Genomic DNA, 25,233 nt, shown 5'->3' on the forward strand with positions numbered 1-25,233 from the left:
CCTTACAAAGGAAACTTTACTACGAATTGGAGAAACAAGTCCCTTCTCTGGCTACTATTGTATTAGGTTGTGAGGCCTAGGGATTACAAGACGAGGAAGAGGCAGCTGCCTGTGAGAAAGCCCGCTGCCAGCGAGTTGATCGTCTGTCGGGTTGCTGAGGTCTGTGAATCTTTATAGGAGCTGATTGATTGCTTCATCTTTCTCCCAAAGAGTGGCGGTGGATTTGAACAACGACCTTATGGTTAGCAGCCCAACCTGTAACCTGTGTCACCAGGACTCCTTGGCTATATCCAAAGAGCAGATAAGTTATCTGCTTATAGATGATATGATTGTTCAGCAAACCACGGCCTGGAAAGTGATTAGAGATCCTGAATGAGTTTAAGAGACCCGACCAGGTCCATAAAGGATGTGCAGAATCAGGTCACTTATAATTCCCGTAACAATGTTTAGATAAAACATTTTCAGGATTTATCTGAAAGAATAAACTGGTAACAATACCCAGAAAGCATAGGGATAGAGTGTGGAGGGGGGAGGACACTATTAAGAAGGGGCAAAGTTTTAATTAATTATTAAGATGTTATGCTATGGCCAGAAGAATATACCGTTGAGTCAAGGGACCAGAGCAGGTCACAGGGTCTAAGCTTCTATTAAATGGTGAAATCAGTATTTCGTTGGACGATCGGGTTTCCTGGTCAGAGCCTGGCAGAACCCCGAGACTGCAGCCCTTCCTCACCCTCAGGTCTAGAAACCAGCCGGCCCTCCCGGCTCCATTGTCACCCAAGCAGTAGTCGAGGGAACAGCAGCGCTAGAATAACCAACCTCTGGTGATCGGAAGGGCAGCTGTTACCAAAGGACTGAGCTCCCGATGGGTGAGGAAAGGAGAGACACAGGGACGAAGTGGGTAAATGGTGTTACATTGTGGGGCTTGCAATCCATGACAGGAAATGAAACATGTTTGAATGATTGAATGGAAAACCTGGTAGCCCTGTGAACCTTTAACCATTTCACTTAAAAAAAATTTTTTTTAAGGAAGGGGAAAAAACAAAAAACCCAGTATTTAATACTGTTGAGGAATCAGTGCATGATTTAATTAGCGAGGCTGGGTTAATTTGTGTTTTTCTATGAAGTCTTTTTCCCCCCACCATAAATTCCCTTATGTAAATTTTAGGCTGGAGAGATACTTATACAATTGTCAAATACTTACTGAGGATAAAAAGGGAATATGGATGCCTTTGAGTTGTGGGCTCCTTTGATGTCTGATGCAGGGGCACTGTTGGATGAACTTGAACTGCTAACACTAAGGTCAGCAGTTCAAGCCCACCAGCGACTCTGAGGGAGAAAGATGAGACTTGTCGCTTGCCCTGTAAAGATGTACAGCCTCAGAAACCCAATGTGGGCTCTTTAGGGGCTGGAGGCCACGCCTTGGCAATGGGTTGGGCTTGAGGTTAGGAACTATACGGGATTAAAAGAAGAAGAAGAAATGTGTTTAAAAATCTCAAATTAGAAACTAGAAGCAAATGGCAAAAAAAACAAACACACACACACACATACAAAAACTTACATCATCTCGTCACATTCCAGCCAGCAGCCTGGAAATTAAGTGTGTGACCCAGGAGCTTCCTCTCGGGGGGACTTTATTAGCCCGGGGATCATAGCGCAGCAGCCTGTTTTCACCGCAGTGTCTCCATGAATTGATTTCTTTGGGCCTCTGTTCACGTCTTCTTGTCTCCATTTCGAAGGGTCCTTGGGGGTGATGTGGACACACAATTGTTTGACTTTTAGCCCCCAAAAGGCGAGTGGCTCAACGCCCCAGGGGCACCTTGGGAAAGCATACATGCGTCCACCAGGTCAGAGAGCCTTGGAAACCCTAAGGGACAGTGGGACAGTTCTTCTCAGCACCCACAGGGTCCCCAAGAGCCACAAGTCCCCTCATTGGCAGCCGGCCTCCGTTTTCCATGCGGGTGGTGTGATTCTGGGTCTGTGGCTGGCCATTAAGACGGGAGCACCTGCTAGGAGCAAAGTCATGTGTTTGGTGCTTCCGTCTCCCGCCACCCGACTGAGCAAACACATCCATGTCTGTTGGGTCGTTGGGGGCTTGGCTTTTACTGAAATAATCTTGTCCTCGGGTTTCCAGGTTTGGGCCGCCTTTCCTGGTAAAGGAGGGCAGAGACATTTCCTGGGCCCAGCTCCGGCGGTGTATTCTTAGTAAGGTCTGCTACCTCATGAAGAGGGAGGCCCCTGCCCAGGTAAGTGTGTGTGTGTGTGTGTGTGTGTGTGTGTGTGTGTGTGTCTGTCTGTCTGTCTGTCTTGGGAGTGGGGCAGGGATTCTAGGCTCCGCTGATGAGAGAGAAGACTTGGCTATTGGTGAGAGTGCTCTCTGGGGCACATAAGACAACTTGGATGTATTTATGTGCTAGGAAGTACCCAGCTTATGACCCTCAGGGACACCTCGGGTGTCAAACGGCCCCAAGTTTGAACTTTATGCAACTTTGCGGAAAATTCGACTTGGAAAAACACCTGTACGGGCCAAGAGTGAGACCCACGTCCCGTGACTTTCCAAGAACGCCATGGGGTGACGCTGCAGTCTAAGCCAGCGGTTCTCAACCCGTGGGTCACCCGATTCATCACAGTAGCAAAATGACAGTGATGAAGTAGCAATGAAAATATTTGATGTATGGGGGGCGGGGGTCACCACAACATGAGGAACTGTATGAAAGGGTCACGGCATTAGGAGGGTTGAGAACCACTGGTCCAAGCACCGCCCTTGCTCAGACCACATGTGGGGCCTGTGGCAGTGCATGAACCCCATCATCCTTGTGCTTGATCTCTTGCACTTTATTTGCCTAAAATAACGTAGCTGTAGCTCCAACGAAAGTCAGTGGGAGCAGCTGTAAAGCTCAGAGGAAAACTGAGAACCACGATGGAATGAATGAAAGAAAGAAATCGTTGAGAAATTTGAATCGGGTGTAGCCGCTTGTCGGATTTGGCGGTTGAATGCAACATGGCCAAATTGACATTTTCTAGTTTTGGGGGAAAAAATGTGTGATGAAGCAGCTAATGTGTTGAAAAGTGTGAAATCATTAACCACGAAACAAAGAACCCAGGCCCTGGCAGAAGTTGGAAAGTGACCGTGGATTTGGACAAATCCGACAGCACGCAATGGCGATAGGGTAGCGGAGACCGTGAGGGGCGCGAAGGCTGGCAGCCTCCCAGGGGACGGAATGGACACCTGGAAGGAGCACGCGCTGAGCAGTCCGCAGGGTTCGAAGCTGCCCGGCTGGTTGGAGAAATGCAGACAGATGCGGCAGAGACAGAGTGTGAGGCGGGGAAGGGGTGAGTGCATACCGTCCTGGCTGAATGTGCTGACTACCCGGGGCTCAGCCCTTCCTTCCCCAGCAAGGGTTCAACTGGAATGAAACCAGACTTTGAGGGGTAAATGCCCAATGGGACCTTCATTAGTAACGAGGAAAAGGCACTGCCAGGCCGCAGAGCTGTGATACATGGGCTCACTCTGTTGTTGAGTGGGATGCTGGTGGGCTCTTAAAGTGAAGCCCGTGTTCGTGTGCCAGCTGAAGACCCACTGGGTTTGAAACAACGAAGCGTAATAACAAATAAGTTACTTGAATTTATTGTGTTTTGATGTTTAATATACTGTGTTTAGGGGGTAGATCCACAACCTCGGGCTTGTTAACTTGGTGTTAAATTCCTGGGAAAAAATGAGTTTATAAGCGTAAATTTGGGGCCTCAGAACCAATTATTTGGTTTTCCATTAGTTCTTATGGGAAAAATATGTTCAATCCTCAAACTTTGGGGGACAAATTGAGTTAAACAATGGAGGTATCACTGTCTTTTTACTCTCGGTGGTGCTACAAGATGCTTTTCATTGGATGGAGTTTTTTCTTATTAAAACTTCTCAAACATGATTGGACCCAAGAATGGAGTTGACAGTTACCCTCAATTTTGAATATGAAGGATTTTCTTTTTTATCCCTAGAAGACAGTACGAGGGTAAATAATATAGATATATTGCTACAAGATTATAGAAACTTTTGAAGCGAGAATATCAAAATGGGAAGCCGTCGTTTCTCAATGGGGCCCCCACCCCGGTGGGTACGCCCCACGCCCTTCCCGGGAGAAGTTTGCGCTCCTTGCTTTCCTCCACGGCAAAGTGGCCGATTGGGTGTCCTTGGGGGCCTCAATCCTCTTCCTTGTCAAAGTTCTTAGAGTTGGGGGAGCAGAAGAGCTGTTTGCAGGGGCGAGCAGAGCCCTGGCTACCCTCAGGAGAGGAGCATGCATGTTATGGCGAGGGCAGAAAACCCAGTGTCACTTTGCCACCTTTGTCTCACGGGTGCAGTGGTCAGTTTTCTCCAAACTCCTAATGCGCACCCATGACAGTTCTGCACCCGTGGAGGAAATCCCTCATGGTGACTACGCCGGGGGCCCGCAACACGGTCACCATCGCCTTCTGAGCTGACCTCTCTGCCTTGACTTGACCCGACCCAGCAGCAGATCCTTGGAGAAGCCACGGTCTTGATCGGACGTTTCTTTTCGAAGGCATCTTAGCCAGGCGAGGACAAGTGCATTGCTGTGGCAGCTTGTCGGCGGCCATCCACCCGTCACAGAGACATGTGTCCAAATGGGAACATCTAGGTGTGTTCGATTGGGTAGACCAGAGAACAAATTCATAGGCGCTCATCTATGTCTAAGAAAGAGCTTTATCTACGAGAGCAATTGAATCTTGAGAAAATATCCCAGCCCAGTCCAGATCAAGCCCATTAAGTCTGGTATTAGCCCATATGTCTGATACCAATCTATGAAGTCCTCTTCAGACTCATGAAACACATGCAATGATGCTGAAAGCAGGACGATCACAGGCCAGTGTGTGGGAAGTCTTGTGGATTTATAAGCATCTCAATGCTGGCGTGGGTCTCCACGTGGCTCCTCCAGCTCCCAGGGCTCTGGCTGCATCAGGGTAGCTCCATGTGGCTTCTCATCAGGAATGTCTGGCAGGCAGTGAATGAGTTCCCCGCCTCCAGCATGCTATTTATCTCCTTAACGCCTCCAAATGAGGTCGTCAAGATGGGACCTGATTGACAAGTTAGACTCCACCCCTCCACTCTTAATCCTCTCAAATTGACAAGATTATGTAACTACCACACTAGGTGTTAAGATCATTTTGTACAGTAGTTGAAAAGCTGGGATGGAAACTCCAGGGAAAACACCTGTTGGTCTTACTTCTGTGTCTTCCATGCTAAAGGGGGTATATTAGGGAAGGTAATAGGTTACCTACCATAAGCCAGGATCAGTAACAGGCCTGGCTCCACAGCAACACCTCTCAGCAGCCAGCAAGCAAGGCATTCTCTGGTGTTCAGCCTCTCAGCCTCGTTGCACCCTTGGCTCTGCCTCTCTGGCCAGGAAGCCAGCCTCCCTGTCGCTGTACCTCACCGCCCCACAGTCTCAGCCCAATGAGGAGAAGGCGCCCCACAGTCTCCGGGCTGCTCCTCGGAGCCCCCATGCCACGGTCTCTGGGGTGCCTGGTCTCAGAGCCTCTGCCATTCAGACAGAGGTCTGGGACATGTTTCTGCCAATGGGGCTGGGATTTCTCTGTCCCAGATGGTTCCTAGATAGCCAGGAATGGCCTTTCCTTTTTCATGTATTCAGTCTTCATTCTGAGATTGATCGTTTTAAAACGAAAGAATCAGAAAGCATTCTGGAATTTGGTTGGCATGGATGCTGAATTTCTTTTGTTCTTTTTACTTTTGAGGGCTGGGGGGAAGACGGAGAACAGTCCATGTAAATTTGGTTTGCTCCCAGCTGGCACTGACCTGAAGGAGCCCAGAGGGTACTGGGGCTTAGGCTTTGGGTGCTAACGGAACGGTCTGCCATTCAAAGCCACCAGCCACTCTGCAGTCGAAAGATGAGGCTGTGCGCTCCCAAAATGACTGCCAGCCTGGGAAACCCCTTTATAGAATCACCGTGAGTGGGATTGACTGCTTGCCTATGGACTTGGTGTGGGTTAGTAAGGTTTCTGGGTGGCACACACCATTTGCACTTGACCTAAAGAAAGGTGCCATGGAAGGACGGGGCCAGTGATCTTCTTCCATAAAGATGACAGCCCAGAAAGCATGGAGCAGGTGGCATAGTGGTTACACATTGGGCTGCTAACAGCAGGGTCAGCAGTTCGAAACCACCAGCCACTGCTCAGAAGAAAGGGGAGGCTTTAACTTCTGTAAAGAGTTACAGTTTCAGAACCCCACAGGGGCAGATCTCTGTTCTACAGGGTTGCTATGAGCCAGAATGAACGCCACGATGGCAGTAAGTTTTGTGCTCTACGGCACATGGACGCACCAAGAACCGGAATCCATCAAGAGCAACGGATCTGTTTGCTGTTCTCTTAAGAAGGGGCTGAGGGAAGATGCCAAACTTGTTCCTGGGATTCAGCTGCATAATAACTTCCTTCCTGCTCAGGGAAAGCCAGGTGTCTGATGCAGGATGAGCCTTACCCATCCCTTCATTAGCGACTTCTCCTGCCTCAGCTCCAATGGTGATCTCTCGCGGGCCTCGCTGTACATCCTGCCAAGCAGATCTATCGGAGTGCCCCCGCTAGAGCCGCTCCGCTTCTGTACAAGTAGGTCAGAGCATCTCATAATAGCTCCTCGCTCTCCTCCAACCCGCGTGCCTCCTGGTGGTGGTTGAAATGGGAGGAAGCCACTTTCAGGGGAGCATTTTGCTCAGCAAGCTTTGATTCTTAATGGCATGCAGCACCCTTGCACCCCCCCCCCCAGCCGCGCCCCCAATCCAATACCGTTTATTCTGATCCAGCCATCACTGGAGCTAGCCAAAGTCAGGCACGGGCAAGTTGGCAACGGAGGCGTTTTCCCACAGGTCCATTGACAAATGCGTGGTGGGGCGGCATTTTCCTACAGCAAACAAACAAAACTGCACCCAAGGCTCCCAAACCAAGCCTGCGTCTGTTGGGTGCATACCGACCCCGTGGTGACCCCCGTGTTAGAGAGCAGAACTGCTTCAATGGGATCTCCTAGCTGTCACCTTAAGGGAAACAGACGTCAGGCCATTCTGCGGCACTGCTGGCCGATGTGTCCTAACGGCCGGTCTTTCGGTTAAGAAACTGAACAAAACGAAACCCACTGCCGTTGACTCAGAGCGACCCGAGAGCCAAGTGCAACCCGATTCCACCAGCCAGGGATGTGATGAGTCTGAGTCAGCTCCGAGGGCCATGGCTTGTCTTTAGAGTGTGTATTAGGCTGGGTTTCCTCGAGAAGCAGCACCAGTGTCACTCGTCCATGTATGAAGCAAGAACTTTACATCCAGAGAGAACGTTAGATCGAGAAAGCTGACCGACCCAGTCCGTCTTAAGCCCGTGGGTCTGACGCTGCTGTAGACCCTCCGGGCACATGCACCTGCTGGAAGCAGAAAGGCAAAGATGGGAGGTGGGAGATCACAGGCTGGTGGCTTCAGAGTCTCGTGCATCTGAGGCTGGCAGGGACACAGCAAGGTACTGGCAGCTCCCAGGGCCGGCAGGCTGCATGGGGCACCAGCCCCAGAGCCAGACACGCCCTCCCGGCAAGCAGAAAGGCGAAGAGAGGCTAGAGAGAGTGCCGTGCTCAGTGTCTCTCTTTTACAAGGTCACTTCCCCAGAAGGTCTGACTCCACCCCTACCTCCACACAGGTACCATCAAGTCGACATAAACTCTAACCGTCACCGTGTGTAAACTTGGATGTGTGGAGCCAGCTTGAAATCTTACTCTGTGGTCAGAGAAAGCTGACTCTGGAGATGCTGCCCCCTGCTAGTTATCTGAACAGTGAGGAGGCTTTAGAGTAGGGTGACAGAAGAACAAAGTTGTCCCCATATCTAAGCAGCGTCCTCCTTATGAAGGTCACCCTCAGCTGGCCAGCCAGGAACCGAAGCCCTCTGAAGTCCGCTATTGATTTTCTCCTTCTGCCAAGGCCCATTTAGATATTTATCACGTCATCCTCGGGCCATTCTGGTCAAGCGTTGAATTAACTCACCCTGAATGTGATGGCTGGGATTGCTTCTCCTTGGTGAGGGGTGTGATGTGAGCTGGTATGGATGACGCCCTGCTGGCCAGCCATTCCCCACCTCAAGACCCCTGAGTGGGACACATGTGTCATGCTCAGCTAGCAGTCAGAAGGTTGGCAGTTCAAACCGAATCAGCGGTCCATGGAAGATTGCCCTGGAAATCTGCTTCTGTAAACATGACAGCCAAGAAAACCCCGGAGAGCTCAGAGACTCGAGGAGAATGTTGTTTGTTTGATTGTTTTTATTAGTCCAGTTAGACATCCCAAGGAGCCCTGGTGGCATCGTGGTTATGAGTTGGGCTGCTAACTGCAAGGTCAGCAGTTCGAAACCACCAAGCCACTCCAAGGGAGAAAGAGGAGCCCTTCCACTCCCATAAAGAGTGACCGTCCTGGAAACCCACAGGGCAGTGTAACCTTATCCTATCGGGTCCCTGTGAGTTGGCATTGACTCGGAGGCAGTGAATTAAACAGTAACTCTCTGGACTTCACACGCAACATTCTCTAGAGCCTGGTTCTGATGCATCTGACCAACCTCATCCCACCACTGCACTTCCCAGCCCACCTTCTCACTGCTACCAAAGCTCTGCCTCTGGGCGCATTCTGCCTTCCCAGACACTGTCCCTCTTTCCTGGACTGGACTGAGAGTGCTTGCCCCTTCAATCCCTGTCTGAGTTCAAACTAGCTTTTAAAAAAAATCATTTTATTGGGGGCTCGTACAATTCTTATCACTATCCACACATACATCCATTGTGTCAAGCACATCTGTACATTTGCTGCCATCCTCATTCTCAAAACATTTGCCTTCTACTTGAGCCCTTAATATCGGCTGCTCATTTGCCTCCCTCCCCACTCCCCCTCCCTCACGAACCCTTTATCATTCATAAATTATTATTATTTTGTCATATGTTACACTGTCCAACATCTCCCCCGCCCACTTCTCTGCTGTCCCTCCCCCAGGGAAGAGGCTATACGTAGATTCTTGTCATCAGTTCCCCATTTCTACCCCACATTCCCTCCACCCTTCAGGCATCGCCACTCACCACTGGTCCTGAATATTAATTTTTTTAAGTAAGAGTCTCTGATGTTTACTTTTGTCCATTTTTGTGTGTGCTAAAGACAGTGTATGGTGAATACGGTGAAGGCTAACAGCAGATCATAGCTCTCCAGGCGACAGTTCGTCCACATCCTGATGCCGCTCAGCCATCGCCGTCCCCTCCGTGTGCCGTCAGTCACTGCCCCCACTCCATCCCGCTTCTGGGGTCCATGTCACCTTCTTTGATTGAACTTGATCCTTGGGTAAATTCTGCCTTTCAGATCTTATCGAGGCGATTATTTCAGTATGTGTGGGGTACCAGCCCCACAATCAAATGGGTCCAAGGGGGCGGTTGTGTAATTGAGAGGTAAAATTAAAGAGACTCCAGACAAGAGAAGGCACGCGAGGGCTCACCTCCAGGACCGCCATGCCCTCAGGAGCCAGGCCTGAGCAGAGAGAAGGTGTATTTCCCACGAAGGCTTATATACACTCTAGAGGCATGCAAGCCCCCTAATGACAGGTAACCACATAAGTGACAGAGTGGGCTTTACCCTAACCTTCAAGGTCCCTGAGATTGTTGGAGGAGGGACCTAACACCAGGGTTGGGGCAGGTAAGGGGGTAGCTGTCTTCAGAGCCTAGACAGCAACAGCACAAGTCTGCTTCTCTAGTTAAAGCTTCCGACTACCTAGCCATCAGCCAGGTCAACCACGTGCACGATTATGGGAGGATCTAATGGGGACAATATTCGTTATGAGACTGTGATTGGGACTCGCCTCCAGTCACAAGGGCGATGGACTCCTTCCACCCCAGAAATCCAGCCTGCCAGGCTTCTTCATGTATGAGAATAAAGGATTCATTCATATATACTCTCTTCCCGTTCTCTGCTCCCCACAAATATGGAGGTGAGTTCTGCCCCAGACCTGCAGGGTAAGGCCCATTTTCTTAAGGCTTCTACCAGTCTGTATCGGACCTACAAACCTGTTCTCTCAGGATGTTGAGTTCTGTCCCACATTTTTCTCTCATTTCCGGTTTTGTCAGATTCCGAAATTAAAATATTTCACCCCTTTGGTTTTAACCCAGGTCATCAACAATAATTTTAAGAGCATTTCTTTTTTCCTTCATTTGACGACTCCATTTATTATTTTTTAAAAGAGGTGCTGTGTCAGCTATAGTTTATGTCAACTTGTACCTGTGTGACAATGAGGAGCGGGGTCATTAATCAGCTCATAGCCTGGCGATGCCTCCTTGGGGTTATTGCGGCCTTTTAATGAGAGACACCAGGAAATGCTCTCTTTCTCTTTCTCTCTGGCCCTGCATCTTCCTCCTAACTGGGGCCAACCTCTGGGCATGTTTCCACCACGTTGAATCCATGAGACTGCACCCACTGGCCTATGCGTTTCCCTGTATCTCATTTCACCTTTCTTTGCCATCAGCCTTTGGCTTCCTGAATTTGAAGAGGGTCCTGGCTAGCATCGGACCCCTGGCCTTGAGTCTGACTGAGCTGGGATGTCCCCTGGACATAAAATTACTGTTTGACACAACGTTCTCTCTTTTACATAGATGAGTGAAACAGGTTTTGTTTCTCTAAACAAATGGGCCCAACACAGATGCCATCGATGGAAATAAACCATTGGTTTTAAGGACTTGCTTCAACTTAAGAAAAGTGAGACAAACAAGAAGAAAGAAAATTGACATGAGTGGCGTCCAACTGATGGCCAACCCTGCGTGTGCCAAAGTGGTCCTGTACTCCATTGCGTTTTTGTGGCAGATCTTTCAGAAAGAGACTACCAGGCCTCTCTTCTGAGCCTCCTTTGGGTGGACGCAATCTGCCACCCCTTTCACTAGCAGCTGAATGACAGAGTGCACTGCCCTGGCACTGCACAGACATAGTAGAACATGAAAAATACACAAAAACTGTGCATTTCTAATTTTAAAAAATAGACGCGAGCTCTTTATGGAGACTGATGAAGAATCGATACATTCGAATTGTGGTGTAGACTGCCAAACGAGCAAACAGATCTGTCTTTGGAAGAAGTCCAGCCAGAATGTTCCTTAGAGGCAAAGTTGCCGAGAGCTTGGCTCATGTGCTTTGGACATATCAGGCCAGTCCCTAGAGAAGGACATCACACTTGGTCCCATGGAGGGGCAGAGGGAAAGAAGGCGACCCTGGGCCATCTAGATGGCTGCGACAAGGGGTGCAAACAACAGTGGTGAGGATGGCACAGCCCAGCCAAGTCCTGTTCTGTGGCACACAAGGCCGCTGTCCATGGGAACTGACCTGGCTGCGCCGAACAACAGCAAGTGCTCTCTGCGTGGCTTATCTTACAGCACACGCACATGTCTATCGTACATGCTACATACATTTAGACTGCCAACTTGCTTGTAGATCATTGCTTCTTGACTTGGGGAGATCCACTATAATCATTGTACTCGATTGAGTAAAATCGACTCCCTTGAGTCGGTTCCACCTTTGGGGGTCGGACGACCCTTTCACAGGGGTCTCCCGCTTCATCACAGTAGCAAAATGACAGTGATGAAGTAGCAATGGAAAGAATTTTATGGTTGATGGGTCACCGCCACATGAGGAACTTTTAAAGGGTCGCGGCATTGGGAAGGTTGAGAACCACTGCTCCAGAGGGGTCTGAGGCTACACATTTTTAGGGGCGCAGACAGCCTCGTCTTGCTCCTGAGGAGCAGCCGGCTGGTTTTGACCCCTGGCCTAGTTAGCAGTCCAATGCTTGCTTGACTGTCCCCAGGGCTCTTTCATGTTTAATAAAGTCAGTTAAAGATCTGTTAAGTAATACAGTTGATGTATTTTCCATGGGCTGTTCCAGTTCAACTATGCCGTGTTCGTTATTTAGGGACAAGTTTCATGTGTTAAACATCGTATTGGCTCCAGCATCACCAGGTGTCAGGTAGATAGTTTTGAAAACCAAAGCCTTGTAGATGTCTAGGTTTTCGAATGCCAGTTCTCAAGGGGATACTCAAAAATCGACTATCGGGAGCAATGATTGCATGTTTGTGTCACGCATCTGCCACGTCAGAGTCTTCATTAAGTCGACACCGGCTCTCGATGGTGACCCCTGTCGTCTGCTCTTGCCTTGGCAGAACCTGGGGGAGCTCTTCTCCATTAGGATTGTGGGGCTCTCCCCGAACTGCAGCTACTTGTCCCCACAGGCCGGCCGGCCCCTGTGTCAGTGGACAGTTGACAGGTAAGAGGGGTTGTCCCGGTCCTAGTGAGAGAACAGATGTGCTCTTATTGGAGACTGCGTATTAATAAACACACACATAAGTGTGAGGGGCCTCTGAGAGGTTCATGGGAATGAAATGGGATTTAAAGGGAAAAATAGAAACTTGATTTCTCACCATAAGCTGCATCATCGAGTTCAAGGCCCGTTTTTTGGGTAAGTCCTGCTCCCTTCCCTCCTTTTGCCCATCTCTAAAGAGCTGAGGGTCCTGGGAATTAAACCATGGGAACGGAGTCTCTTTTATAGGAAGAACTGAAGGAAAATGGGTACCATGGAAAGATATTTTTTGCACCGGTGGGGGGACATCGGTAGCCCAGCCGAGGCATTGTCTGGGCTGGAGATTGGTATAGGTGTTCAGGTAAGCAAATAGCTAGGGCTACAGTAGGAGACCTGTTCTTTGTCCCTGCAGCCACCCAGATCCTGGGGGCTCTCCAGCTCCCCATGGGGTGAGGACAAGGTGAATCCCCAGAGCTCACCAGTACAGTCAGTTGTGTTCTCTGCAGGAATGTCCTCCAGTTGCCAGCCTCCCCACCCTCTCCCACACTGTGGAAACGGTGAGGAGTCCCAGAGATCATTGCTCTGTGGGTCAGGAATCTGAGTCTGGGGTGCAGTTGGCGCGTGTCTGTTGGGAAGATCAGGCCTGGGGCTGATCAGCCTGTCGAGCTGTGGGCATGACTCTGTTTCCTGAGGGATCTCCTTGCTCTCTGTTCAGGGTGCTGCAACTTAAGAGGCCGGGAGGGCCCCCCCACATCAAGCTGGCCGTGGAATGGGAGCACCGTGCTAAAGAGCAGTGAGTTCAACTGAAGGGCCCCGAGCCGAGCAAAGCCAGGGCTTGCCCGGTTGGACACATCTTGCCCAGACCCAGCTTTCCCCAAACACAAATATGAGGCTGCACCCACGGGTCCCTTGTGCCGTCCATCCCCCAACGAGAATGACGATGGTGGAGGTGGTAGTGTTCGTGTGGTGACTAGTAAAGGAGATTAGTCCCGTAGCACTTACTCTGCCCCAGAGATCTGTCCATGCCATCCACTGACCCAGGCTCCTGGGGAGTCCATCGACAGCAGAGGGGAATAAAGACTGACTGATTCTGCGCCACCCCCCACAATTAGCTGCCAGTGGGCACGGAACTTTCACCGGTTGATTTGTAGAATTTTAGGCATAGATCTCCAGGCCTTTCTTTCTCATCTTAGGGTAGGAACTCAGCTGTAGTATAGAAACTGCAATGCTAGTGTAGAAGCCCGTTCAGCTTCAGAACACAAGTCCACTGATAGCCGGGAAGTGGCTGCCCAAAGTGCCTTGGCCCCTACACTGAATTGAAGGCAAACATTCTATTATTAAATGACCAAAAAGATAAGTGGATTTGTTGTCTTCTCCGCATGGCCTTTTGGAAGCCTGCTCATATATATGTGCCAATTTTGTGTTCATTACACCTGATCCAGTAAACCCAGCAAAAACTCACATTTTCCACATGTGGAAACCGAGACGCAGAGAGGTGGAGCCATTGCCTAGAGTCACACAGCAAAGCTGGGGCTCGAACCAGGCCGTCTGGCAGGAGGCATCCGTGCTCTTGGTCGTCATCCCCGGCCGCCTGCCTTGTAACCACTACGACCTTGGCCTTGTTTCCTGGACTTTGTTCAGTCCAATGAACACTTGACTGATCTCCCACGAAGGGCCAGGCCCCGGGTAGGGTGAGGAAGGCAGCCGAATAAGCCAAATGCTTGGGCTCTCGGGGAGATAGGGTACTCGGGAGAAAGGGAAGCTCTACAGGCTGATGCAAGAGGGGCCCCAGGCACCTCCAGACTCGGGGTACCATGGCCCACATGGGGGAGGGGGGACTTCCTCTGTTGGTCCCCAAGGATGAGAAGCCCCCATGCCCATTGGTTTGCCACCCCTGCAGCTTCTTTGGGAGCCTCCAGGAGGAGCAGGTCCAGGAGGCTGAGAGCGTGCAGCGGCAGCAGCAGGTGCACCAGCAGTCCAGCTGCACCCTGGACGAGTGTTTTCAGTTCTACACCAAGGAGGAGCAGGTGCCGCCCTGGGGCCACGCCCTAGTGGATGGGGTGGGGGCTGCTTTGTGGTGGGCTGGCCCCATCATCCCAGTGGCTTCCTTTCCAGCTGACCCAGGACGATGCCTGGAAGTGCCCCCATTGCCAAGTCCCCCAGCAGGGCACCGTGAAGCTGAGCCTGTGGACCCTGCCCGACATCCTCATCATCCACCTCAAAAGGTTCTGCCAGGTCGGGGAGAGGAGAAACAAGCTCTCCACGCTGGTGACGTTCCCGCTGGCCGGCCTCAACATGGCGCCCCACGCGGCCCCCAGGAGCATGGGCCCCCAGCCCAGGACAGGCCCCTGGCCTTCCTGGAAGCAGCCCGCCCGCCTGCCCAACGGCTACCCTCGGGACTTCCTGTACGATTTGTACGCGGTCTGCAACCACCACGGCAGCCTCCAGGGCGGGCATTACACAGGTGAGCCTCATCTCGCGGGGCGCGGCGGGGCACGGGGCAGCCTCGAGTGCTGAGCTCACTCGGGCTTAGGGTGAGCCCCCCTGGCATCTCTGCACACCAGGCACGGGAGGGTGGGGGCCATAGGAGACCAAGCCGAACTGCAGAGCTACATGAGTGGTGGGAAGACCAAGTTCATTGCCGCCCGAATTGGAGATCCTGTTAAGGACAGGATGGTAGTCTTGGAGCTGAGAGAGGAGTCGTGGCGAGGTGCCAGTCGCTTTGCGGGAGAAAGATGATGTAAGGAATTCCAGCCTTGGGAAGCCATGTGGGGAGGGGCAGTTCTCCCCTGTCCTACAGGGTCCCTTTGAGCCAGAGTCGAATTACTGCGCGTGCGGGTGGGTTTCGGGGCTCGCTGCAGGCGGAGCGATCTGGCAGGGCGGTGTTTCTTGCTCGGTGCTGTTGGTTACCATGGAACGGATTCTGACCCGTGCGACCGCGTGCCCACAGGAAACGACGGTCCTCAGGAGGACCTGCTTTCTTTAGCCCCCTGATGTCTTGCCATGGAGGGGCTCTTATCTTCCAGCATAATGAGGGGGCTTCAGAGTTGGTCAGGGACTCTGAGATCCTCTAATGTCCCACCAGCTTTTCGAAATCCCCCCCATAGGCAGGCAGCCTTTGGATATGATCCTTAGGTGTCTCATTGGCTACTTTTCGGGAGACGTAGAACCCAAGGCCTTCCGCCCTGGCCTGGCTTAGGCGTAGCCTGTCCGCTCTGCCAGAACCAGCCCACTGTGATGATCTTTTGCGGTACCAGATCCTCTGGCCTCATAGCACATACAAGTCACTGCAGCCTGACGGATGAACAGATGGGTGGTGTTTTGTTCTGTGTATTTCGTGCGTGGGGTCTGGGCGTGGGGTCTGTCTGTTTCTCCCTCTGGGGCACTTCCGAGCAGGCGGCTGGTGACGAACAGAAGCAAACAGTGGGGCCGTGTTCTTGATGGTGCCTGATTAGCCTTCTAAGCAAAGCCCTGGTGACGTCGTGGTTACACGTTGAGCTGCTAACCACAAGGTCAGCAGTTCAAACCCACCAACGACTCCAAGGGAAAGAGAAGAGACTTTCTATTCCTGTAAAGAGCTACAGTCTCAGGAATGCACGGGGGCAGTTCTGCCCTGCCCTTGGGGGTCGCTGTGAGTCAGCGTCAATCGATTCGATGGCAGGAGTGGGAACCTTCTAAGCAGTGGTGAGGGTGCCATGGTGGCCACTGCGTGACTCCGTGCTGGTTTGCTGCCTGCACAGTGACGTAACGGGAAGTGGTCGCAGCAGCAGTAGCAAACAGTACCCGAGAGTAACTACTGGGCAGATTACGGAGCACTGGTGGCCGAGTGGCTTAAGCTTCGGCCAGCTGTTTGAAACCACAAGCTACTCTAAGGGGAAAAGACGTGGCTGCCTGCTCCTATAAAGATCAACACCCTCGGACGCCCACAGGGGCAGCTCTGCCCTGTCTCGTAGGGGGCTATGCATTGGAATTGACCCCATGGCAGTGGGCTTGGTCTCTGGGTGACTGGTAGTTGTGGAGAAGACATCCTTAGGGTGCAGAGAGGTTTGGGTGGAGGACTTGCTATTGGAGCGAGTACAGACTCCGGGGGGGTGGGGGGGTGGATGCAGCTCCAGGCAGATACCTCACAGTGCACACTGCAGAGGAGGGGACCTAAGATGGTAGTGTGCCCACTGCTGCCCTCTCTGCATGCTGTGCCGCCATCCCGTTCTTCCGCAGCTGCCGGGCCGAGGTTTGTCCACCCCCTTGTGACCTAGAGGCTGCACGCTCTGGGATTCAGCCCTTGGGGGGACCCGGGAAGCCCAGCGCCTGTGTTGGAGCATGTGTTACTAACCAGGAGAGGTGGGCTGCACAGAGCCTCCTTCAAACCAGCCAGGCTCTCAGGATGTGCGCCCCTCCCTCTCCCTTCCCCCAGCCCAGGGTAACCTGGGAGGGTCCTGGGCATGGACGGGCAGGCTTCAGCCTCTCACATTCAGCACCAGTGAGTCAATTCTGACTCAGAAGCGGCCCCAGAGAACGAGGGAGAACTGCCCCTGATGGTTTCCAAGACTGCCGCTCTTGATGGGAATAGAAAGCCTCATCTTTCTCCCAAAGTGTGGCTTGGTGGTTTCAAACCACTGACTTGGTGGTCAACAGCCCAGTACACAACCTACTCTTCCCCCAGGGCTCCTACTTCCAGAGGCTCAGAAATATAACTGGGTTTCCGCAACCCAGATGGCTCTTTGCTGTGAGAGCTCTCTCCACGAGGTCCTGGTCCCTGGAGCTGCAGGGAGCGTTCTGCAGCATAGGCATGCTAGCTAGCACTTGCCATGTGAGGGCAGTGGGGGCAGGGCTGGGGATGCAATGCATCCCCCCTGAAGTGTGCCATGTGCTTCCCACACTGCAGGCCCTTGGCTGTTCATAGCTGCCCCACACCATGCATTTGACCTTACTGCTATCTTACCATAGGTGCATTTTTGTATTCACTGTGTCTGTTTCACACATCACTGATAAATGGAAAATATTTTAAATGAAGTCAAACTCTGTGATACCGTATCACCCACTGTGTGACTCTGGGTTGACCAGAGAAACAAATTCATAAGCACTCATAGGTGTATAAGAAAGAGCCTTAGATAAAAGAGCAATTGTATCTTGAGAAGACATCCCAGCCCAGTCCAGATCAAGCCCATGAGTCCAATATTAGCCCATATGTCTGATACCAGTCTGTAAGTTCCTCTTCAGACTCACGCAACACATGCAATGACGCTGAGTGCAGGAAGGTCACAGGTCAGTGGGTGGAAAGTCTTGTGGATCCAGTGGCGTGGAAGCATCTCAGCACTGGTGTGGGTTTCCACGTGGCTCCTCCAGCTCCAGGGCTCTGGCTGCATCAGGGTAGCTCCATCTGGCTTGTCAACAGGAATGTCTGGGAGGGAGATGAAGCAGAGAGTGTCCGTGCCACCTCCAGAGAGGAAGATAGAGGAGTTCCCAGAATCCTCAGGAGAAGGCCCACATTGGCCATGGTCTGATCAACAGGCTAGACTCCGCCCCTTCCCAAGTTGACAAGTTATGTAACTGCCACACCCACCTAACAAAAAGTTGACTGACTCAATAGCTTGACTTGCCCAGTTGCATCAAGACCTAGTTAATACACACGTCCATTTACAATACACACATACATGTGTGTGAGAGTCTGTGTATCGAAAAGTGGACAGGGAGTCGTCGACTGGCACTAGCCCGGTTTCAACCACTGCTTCGTATGTCAGCTCTGACTTTTCAGTTTCCATTACCATCGCCTTTTAATATCAGTCTCTTCATAAACCAGAATGTAGAACGCCCGAGCAAACACCAGCGGTTAATGACATCATCCAATGATAGCACATGTTTCTCAGAAGACAGACAAAAGCAACCAAGCCTGGATGAGTCCTTGCAACCCGATGTGTTGTACTCGTATGTGTGCATGGATGGAGAGAGACCAAACACACGTGTGGAAAGTATTTACCCTGCATTTAATGCACCCTGGCCAATTCAATTCCAGGACAAAATTGACAATTGGCGCGTTTAAAACATGGGATATTTTTGTAAGTGCACGGTGATCCCACTGTGTGCCCTATGTCATTAGAGGTAAGCACTTGGAATGCTTCCCACAAGAGCTAGAGGGAATGCTGTCTACATCCCTGAGGCCTCTCTTTTACTGGAGGGAGCTCTGGTGGCATAGTGGGTTACACAGGTCAATGGTTCGAACCCACTAGCCTCTTTGAGATAAAAAGCAGAGGCTTTGTGCTCCTGTGAAGATTACCTCAGCAGAAATCCACGGGCCTGGCCTACTCTGTCCTATCACGGCCATCGAATTTGGGCCCCATTCTCAGCTCGCCAAGGGGATGTAGTGCAACTGCCCCTGTGCGTTTCTGAGCCTGTGACTGTAACTCCCGAGCTCTGTCCTATAGCGTCTCTGTAAGTTGGCATCGACTTGATGGGATTCAGTGTGGGTTTTGATTTATTGGAGAGAGTCAGGATGTGGGCGTGCCACCTGTCGATCGAACTCCAATCCTGCAAGTTCACTAATGGCCACCATGGAGCTGATTGTTCCCATTCCCTTACCAGCAGGTTCCAGTTTTCATCTGTGTCCGTGGGGAATGTCTTCTTGCCGTTGGGGGGCTCCTGTCATTGAGAGTTGGGGTTTTGACCTTTTTAGCCTACTGCCGGAACTCTCTGGATGGCCAGTGGTACAGTTACGACGACAGCACAGTGGAGCCACTGCGGGAAGATGAGGTCAGTACCCGCGGGGCCTACATCCTGTTTTATCAGAAGCGGAACAGCATCCCGCTCTGGTCGGCCAGCAGCTCCATGAGAGGTAGGTGCTGCCGCGTGTCCCGGGAGGGAGGGGATGAGGGGCTGGGGCGCTGCTCGGCGGAACTTGAAGGAAGAGAGGCAAGGAAGGGACGGGACAGAAAGGAGAAGCTTGGTATGTATGTATGAATGAATGAATGAATGAATGAATGAAAGAAAGAAAGAAAGAAAGATTGGTATAAATAAATAGATAAATAATTTTTTAAAAAAGAAAGAAAGAAGAAGCTTGATTGTGGCTATAGAGACTCTGGTGCCTGTTGGTTAAGGCTGTAAGGCAGTGGTTCACAATTTTTGGGGGTGGAATGACCCTTTCACAGGGGTCGCCCGATTCATCACAGTAGCAAAATGACAGTGATGAAGTAGCAATGAAAATAATGTTATGGTCGGAGGTCACCACCACATGAGGAGCTGTATTCCGGGGTCGTGGCGTCAGGAAGGTTGAGAACCGCTGCTGTAAGGATCCGCATCGAAACCCCCAGTGGGAGCGAGCCAGGGCTCGTCTCTGGGGCAGGTGACACCCACACAAACACAGGGTAGAGCTGTGCCTCCCAGTCTTACTCCTGTCAGCCAGCGTGAACGATGCTCTTACAAGATAATCTGAGCAGTCCCCGGGCGTACCTGGTGAAGGAAAACATGCCTGCGTGCCCACTTACAGCAAGGTGGTCCAGTCAGCGCTGCCTTGGGAGAAAAGCCGGGTGGTCTGTGACTAAATCTACCACGTAAAGACCTACGGAGCACAGTTCTGCTCTGTCGCATGCGGGGTCCCTGAGTCAGAGTCGACGCCACCGCTGCCATCAGGGGTCCGCACATCACAGTGCGACCTGTGCATCACAGCAGGAGGCACTGCCCGGTCCTGCGCCGTCCTCACAGTTGTTACTGCGAGCCACGGCTGCAGCCGCTGTGTCAGGCCATCTCATGGGGAGCCTTCCTCGTCCGCTGCCCCTCCGCTGCCCCAAGCGTGATGCTTTTATCCAGGGGCCGGTCTCTCGTGACAGCATGTGCTAAGGGCCTCGCCATCCTTGCCTCTGAAGGAGCCTCTGGTTGTACTTCCTCCATGAAAGATTTGTGGGTTCTTTTGGCAGTTCCTGGTGGTTTCCGCGTTCTTCGCCAGCACCACAATTCCAATGCCTCGATTCCCCTTCAGCCTTCAGTGTTCAGGGTCCAGGCGCGCCTTGGTCCTCAAAGTGGCATCCTTGCTCTTCAACACTTCACGTAGGCCTTGGGAAGCCGACTTACCCAATTCAGTGAGTCGTGTGATCTGTTCACTGCTGCCTCCATCCATGAGCATCGGTTGTGGATCCAAGCAAGACGAAACCCCTGGCAACGCCGTCTTTTCTCCATTTATCGCCATACCTCCTATTGGCCCAGTTATGAGATTTTGGTCTTCTTTACATTGAGTCGTAAGGCATACCATCCGTGCCTCAAGTCCCCCTCACCTGCAGTGCACATGGTTGTGCCGTTGGCGCATCGCGGGGTTCATAAGCCGTCCTTTAATCCTGAGGCTGCACTCCGTTTCTCAGCGTTTGCTCGGCGTACAGATTGAATGGGCAGGTGAGAGGATACAGCGCTGACTCGCACCTTGCGTGACTGTAAACCGTACAGCATTTCCTTGAGCTGCGAGTACAACTGCCCCTTGATCCGTGCACCGGTCCCTCGGGACTGTGAGGAAGTGTCTGCCTTTCCCGTTCCTCTCAGGACCGGCCAGAGGTTGTGATGATCCCCGCAGTCGAAGGCCTGGACTGAGACAGTGAAACACAAGCCAAGATCTTTCTGGTAGTCTCTGCTTTCAGCCAAGATCCGTCTGACCTCGGCATTGACATCCCTTATGAGCCTGTGTCTTCTGAGGAATCCAGCCCGCTCCCTGTCAGTGTCCTGCTGCAACCATGTTTGGGTCATCTTCAGCAAACTTTCACTTGTGTGTGCTATTAATGATATTGTCCTGTCATCCACGCCTTCTGTTGGGTCACCTTTCTTTGGAATGTGTACAGGTATGACTCTCTTTCAGTCACTTGGCCCAGTAGCTGTCTTCCCAAATTCCTGGCATGTATGAGTAAGTGCCTCCCGCGCGCCTTCAGCTTGCGGAAACGTTTCCATTGGTGTTCCGGCCATTCCTGGCGCCTTGCTTTGGGCCAGTGCAGCCAACCCGTCTTCCTTCAGCACCACTGGCTCTCGCTCATAGGTTGAGTGTCGGTCAGTTCGTTTTGGCAGAGTGACTCGGGGGTGAGTAGCTGGCTGGACCGTCCATACAAACTATGCTACTCGTTCCAGCAAGGGGACAGCCATCGGGAGTCCAGACCTCTTCTAAGCAAGGTTCCGGCTTGCTCACATTCCAGTGGTGTTTGCTTGGAAAAGGGGGGGTGGGGTCACACTCAGCCTTCGTATATGACTGATTTCACTCTCTCATACATCACCTTGAAGAAGAGAGAACATTTTCCTCTGTTCTTATTTTTGCTGATTACTCAGATCGTCTCCACAACAGTTTTTGGAAAACTGCAAAATAAGGCCAAGCCTCGCCATGGAGTCTGGGGTGGAAAGCCAGTGCGTGAGCCATTGTCTCTCATACAAGACAGGCGTTGAGAGAAGGACAGAAAGACGCCAGGCTGTCGTGGGTGACGGCCACTTCACCAACAGGACTTCGGCGTCCTTTCACCTCTTTCTCTTCCCTCCAAAAGATTTTTATTTTGGGTTCCTAAAAGATTTCAATGAAATGGGTTTTTTTTAACAGTTTATTGCATAGAACTCACATCGCGGGCGATTCAACAGTTGGAGCCTCTTAGGAAGAGTGTACGAGCATCACCGCAGTCCGTTACGGACATCTCCTCCCTTGTTGTGCTCACGGTCATCGGCGCCTTAGTCCCCCCACCCCAACCATGCCCCCAGAAGCCACGGGTCCAGCTACTGTCTCCTCTACAGATCTCCCTGTCCTGGATGTCATTGCAGAAAAACTAAGAACAACAGCAAAGTAAAGCAGAGAGGAACCTCCATTGTGAAGGAAATAGAAGACACGAAGAGCTAGAACAAATTGACAAGGGGACAGAAGGGCGGTCAGAGGATACGGTGGTCGATTCTGGCCTAATTCCCTCCACGGGTGGGCTCGGCCACAGCCAGGGCCTACACCGAGACACCTCTGACATCAACTGTCAGTCACAGAGGGCACTGCCAGTGGGGACTCCACCCCGACTCAGGGCGCCACACATGGTCACCGTCAAATTGTGCTCCATAGCGCTTTCAGTGGCTGATGGTTTGGAAGCCGATGGCCAGGCCTTTGCTCTGAGGCACCTCTGGGGGGCGGGCGCCACCCCCAGCCTTTGTAGTATGTGAGCCTTGTGCACCACGTGGGGCGGTTGGTCCATCGCATTAACCTGGCATTTCTGGACTCGTGCTGTGAGCCTGTGTCCGGGGCTTGGAGACGGGGGTCCAGGGACAAGCTGTCCTAGGACCGTGGCGCAATGGCATTGAGGTCTACCCTTCTCCGTCTGTTTTCCACGCAGGTTCCACGAGCTCGTCCATCTCCGACCACTGGCTCATGAGACTTGGAAGCAACAATGACAGCGCGGCGGGGAGCTTGCTGTCCTGGGCCTCCGCTCCCTGCCCCTCCCTGCCCCCCATGCCCGACTCGCCCATCATCACAAACAGCCTCTTCCACCAGGAGAAGGGTATGCGTTTGCCGTATTGGTTAAAATGGTGGCTTCGTTTTCCTTTTGGACAGAGGATTCCACAGACACCATGTCTCCTGCTTATGGACGCCCCAGCATTTGATGGCCTGACATGCAAACGGTCCATCTGGAGGAGAGCTTTCGTCAGCTCGAATAAGAGACCAAGCCCTCGCCTATCTCCCTCCCCCATCCGCTGCCCTCCAGCCACGGGCACGGCTGGCTCTCCTCCTCTGGGGTTCACATCCTGCTGGGGAAGCTCTAAGCAAGCAGGGCTGGATCGGGGCATCCCTCTTGGACCCTAGGACCAAGCATTGATGGTACTTGAAGTGCATGGGCCGGTCCTGGAGGGCCTGGAGCAGGGGTGGGGTAGGGTGTGATCTCTAGGTGCAAAGCATCTACTCTGGCTGCTGAGTCGGGGGGTGCCGGACAAGAGTGGAAGTGAGCATCTTGGGGAGGCTGCGACTCCTCACACCTGTGAGGAGTGGGTGGCTGGGGCTAGCATGTTCCATAAGAGATGGCCGGATTTGGGGTGCATTTTGAAGGTAGGACCAAGAACATTTGCTGATTTGGGAGGTGAGGTGTGAGGAAACACCTAATCATTAGTCGTGTGTTGCGTTGGGTGGACACAGTGGGAAGGAGCAGAGTCTAACGTGGAGGGAAATGAAGAAATCTTCGCCGTGGTACTTTTGAGATGCCTGGCAGACAGCCGCCTCTGAACGATAGACACAGGTAGCGGAGAGACAAATGTAAGCTCCCCGGGGTCCTCGGGGCGACTAGCAGTGGATGCTGGGGAGTCAGAACCTGGGCGGAATTCAGGGCCCTGCATGGGTCTGGTGGAACCTCCCTGGAGCAACAGGGAAGATAGTGAAGGCTTAGGATCAAGCTCGCCAGCCTTTCTCTGCTTGTTCCCAAACCTGGGCAAGACCTCAGTCTAGAACAGGGGTCTCCACACTACGGCCCGCGGGCCACATGCGTCCCCCCGAGGACATTTATCTGGCCCACCAGGTGTTTTTTCCCTTTTTGTTTTTTAAACTTCAAACTAAGATTTGTGCAGTGTGCATACGAATTTGTTCATCGGTTTGTTTTTTTTTAACTATAGTCCGGCCCTCCAACAGGTCTGAGGGACAGTGAACTGGCCCCCTGTTTAAAAAGTTTGAGGACCCCTTGTCTAGAAGATTAGTGGTCAGTGGTCACTGCCCTGTCCCACACGGGTTCTGAAATATGTCTGTGGGAGAGTTGGTTTTGGTTATTACAGTTGGGGTCGGGGAAGAGAAGGAAGCTTCTGGCATTTGTGGTGAGTTTGAGCTTCCGGTAAGTAAACGCAGAGTGACTGTGTAGGAGGGAACTTCAAAGGACTTGTGGGAAAATCCTATTGTCTTTTTAATTCCACTCTTCCACAAACTTTTCAAACAGCGTGGCATGTCTCCCGATCCTGTGCCACGCCGTGCCTGCTCGTTAGGCTTGTGTTTTGAAGTGGCTGTTGTGTCAGTCTACCTCTTTGGGGGCTCCCCCCAATTTCAGGGACCTTTCCCATCGCCAGACGGGCCCTTCTTTTCTAGAGTTTGGTCTTTCCTATTGGCGAGCCCAGAGTAGGCGAGGCGAAGCTTGCTTCTAAGGAGCATGCTGGCTGGAGACCGGCATTTCGTGTCCTGCAGTATCTGGGAACGGTCCCACTCAGGACAGAGTTGTCATTCCCCGAAGCAGCTGCCCTCTTTCTAGAAACACCACACAGCTGGAGCACTGCATCCTTCGGGTGGCTCTGTGATGGGTGAGGGTAGGAGAGAGTCCTAGTGAGGGCGGGTGAAACTAAAGTGTGGAAGTCCAAGACGACCAGGGCCCTCAGGTTGGCTCTGCATCCTGATGACCTGACTCTGGAGGTGTCAGAGACGGACTCTGCTTTCCTCTGAGGTGCCTCTGGGTAAACTCACACTGCTAAGCTTTTGATTAGCAGCTGAGTGCACTAACGGGGAATGCCTCACTCAGGGAATCTGTGGACTGTAATTGGGAGTGGTGGGACTCCATAGAAGGTGTATCTATCCTCATACAATGTAGCATATTGAATATGTGAATTTAACTGTGGACACATAATATTTTAATATCCCGCTGTGTTGTTTTTCCAGTTAATATTTCTCTTCCTTTACTAGCTCCTACATAAAATACACTGTACGAAGAGCTGAGAAAATGTGAACAATGATCATACTCTTGGCTTTTCTAGCCTTTAAACGACCTGTAAGTCAACTTCCCTTCAGCCCTTACGAGTGGCAGCCTCGTGTGCAATAGAAGAAAATAGTGTTCAGTTCTGTGAAGTAAAAAAGATAGATATATCTTATTTTGTAATTTTTATAAAATCATCTCAGAGTCCCTTGTAAATAAGAGGCCCCAAGACTCAAGCTTGGTCAGCTGCCTCGATCAG

At 51.8% G+C, this 25,233-nt stretch overlaps 1 protein-coding gene across 1 annotated transcript in view; it reads left to right on the plus strand.

Annotated features, from left to right (window-relative positions):
* Positions 1–25,233, plus strand: part of USP43 (ubiquitin specific peptidase 43) — a 61,611-nt gene that overhangs the window by 27,807 nt on the left and 8,571 nt on the right. The window contains exons 8-14 of the mRNA XM_075559571.1: positions 2,135–2,246; positions 12,203–12,306; positions 13,055–13,132; positions 14,240–14,366; positions 14,455–14,803; positions 19,010–19,168; positions 22,656–22,820. Coding sequence (XP_075415686.1) covers positions 2,135–2,246; positions 12,203–12,306; positions 13,055–13,132; positions 14,240–14,366; positions 14,455–14,803; positions 19,010–19,168; positions 22,656–22,820 — 1,094 coding nt within the window. The remainder of the gene's footprint in view (positions 1–2,134; positions 2,247–12,202; positions 12,307–13,054; positions 13,133–14,239; positions 14,367–14,454; positions 14,804–19,009; positions 19,169–22,655; positions 22,821–25,233) is intronic.

Source organism: Tenrec ecaudatus, chromosome 10 (assembly GCF_050624435.1).
Source record: "Tenrec ecaudatus isolate mTenEca1 chromosome 10, mTenEca1.hap1, whole genome shotgun sequence".
NCBI lineage: Eukaryota > Metazoa > Chordata > Mammalia > Afrosoricida > Tenrecidae > Tenrec > Tenrec ecaudatus.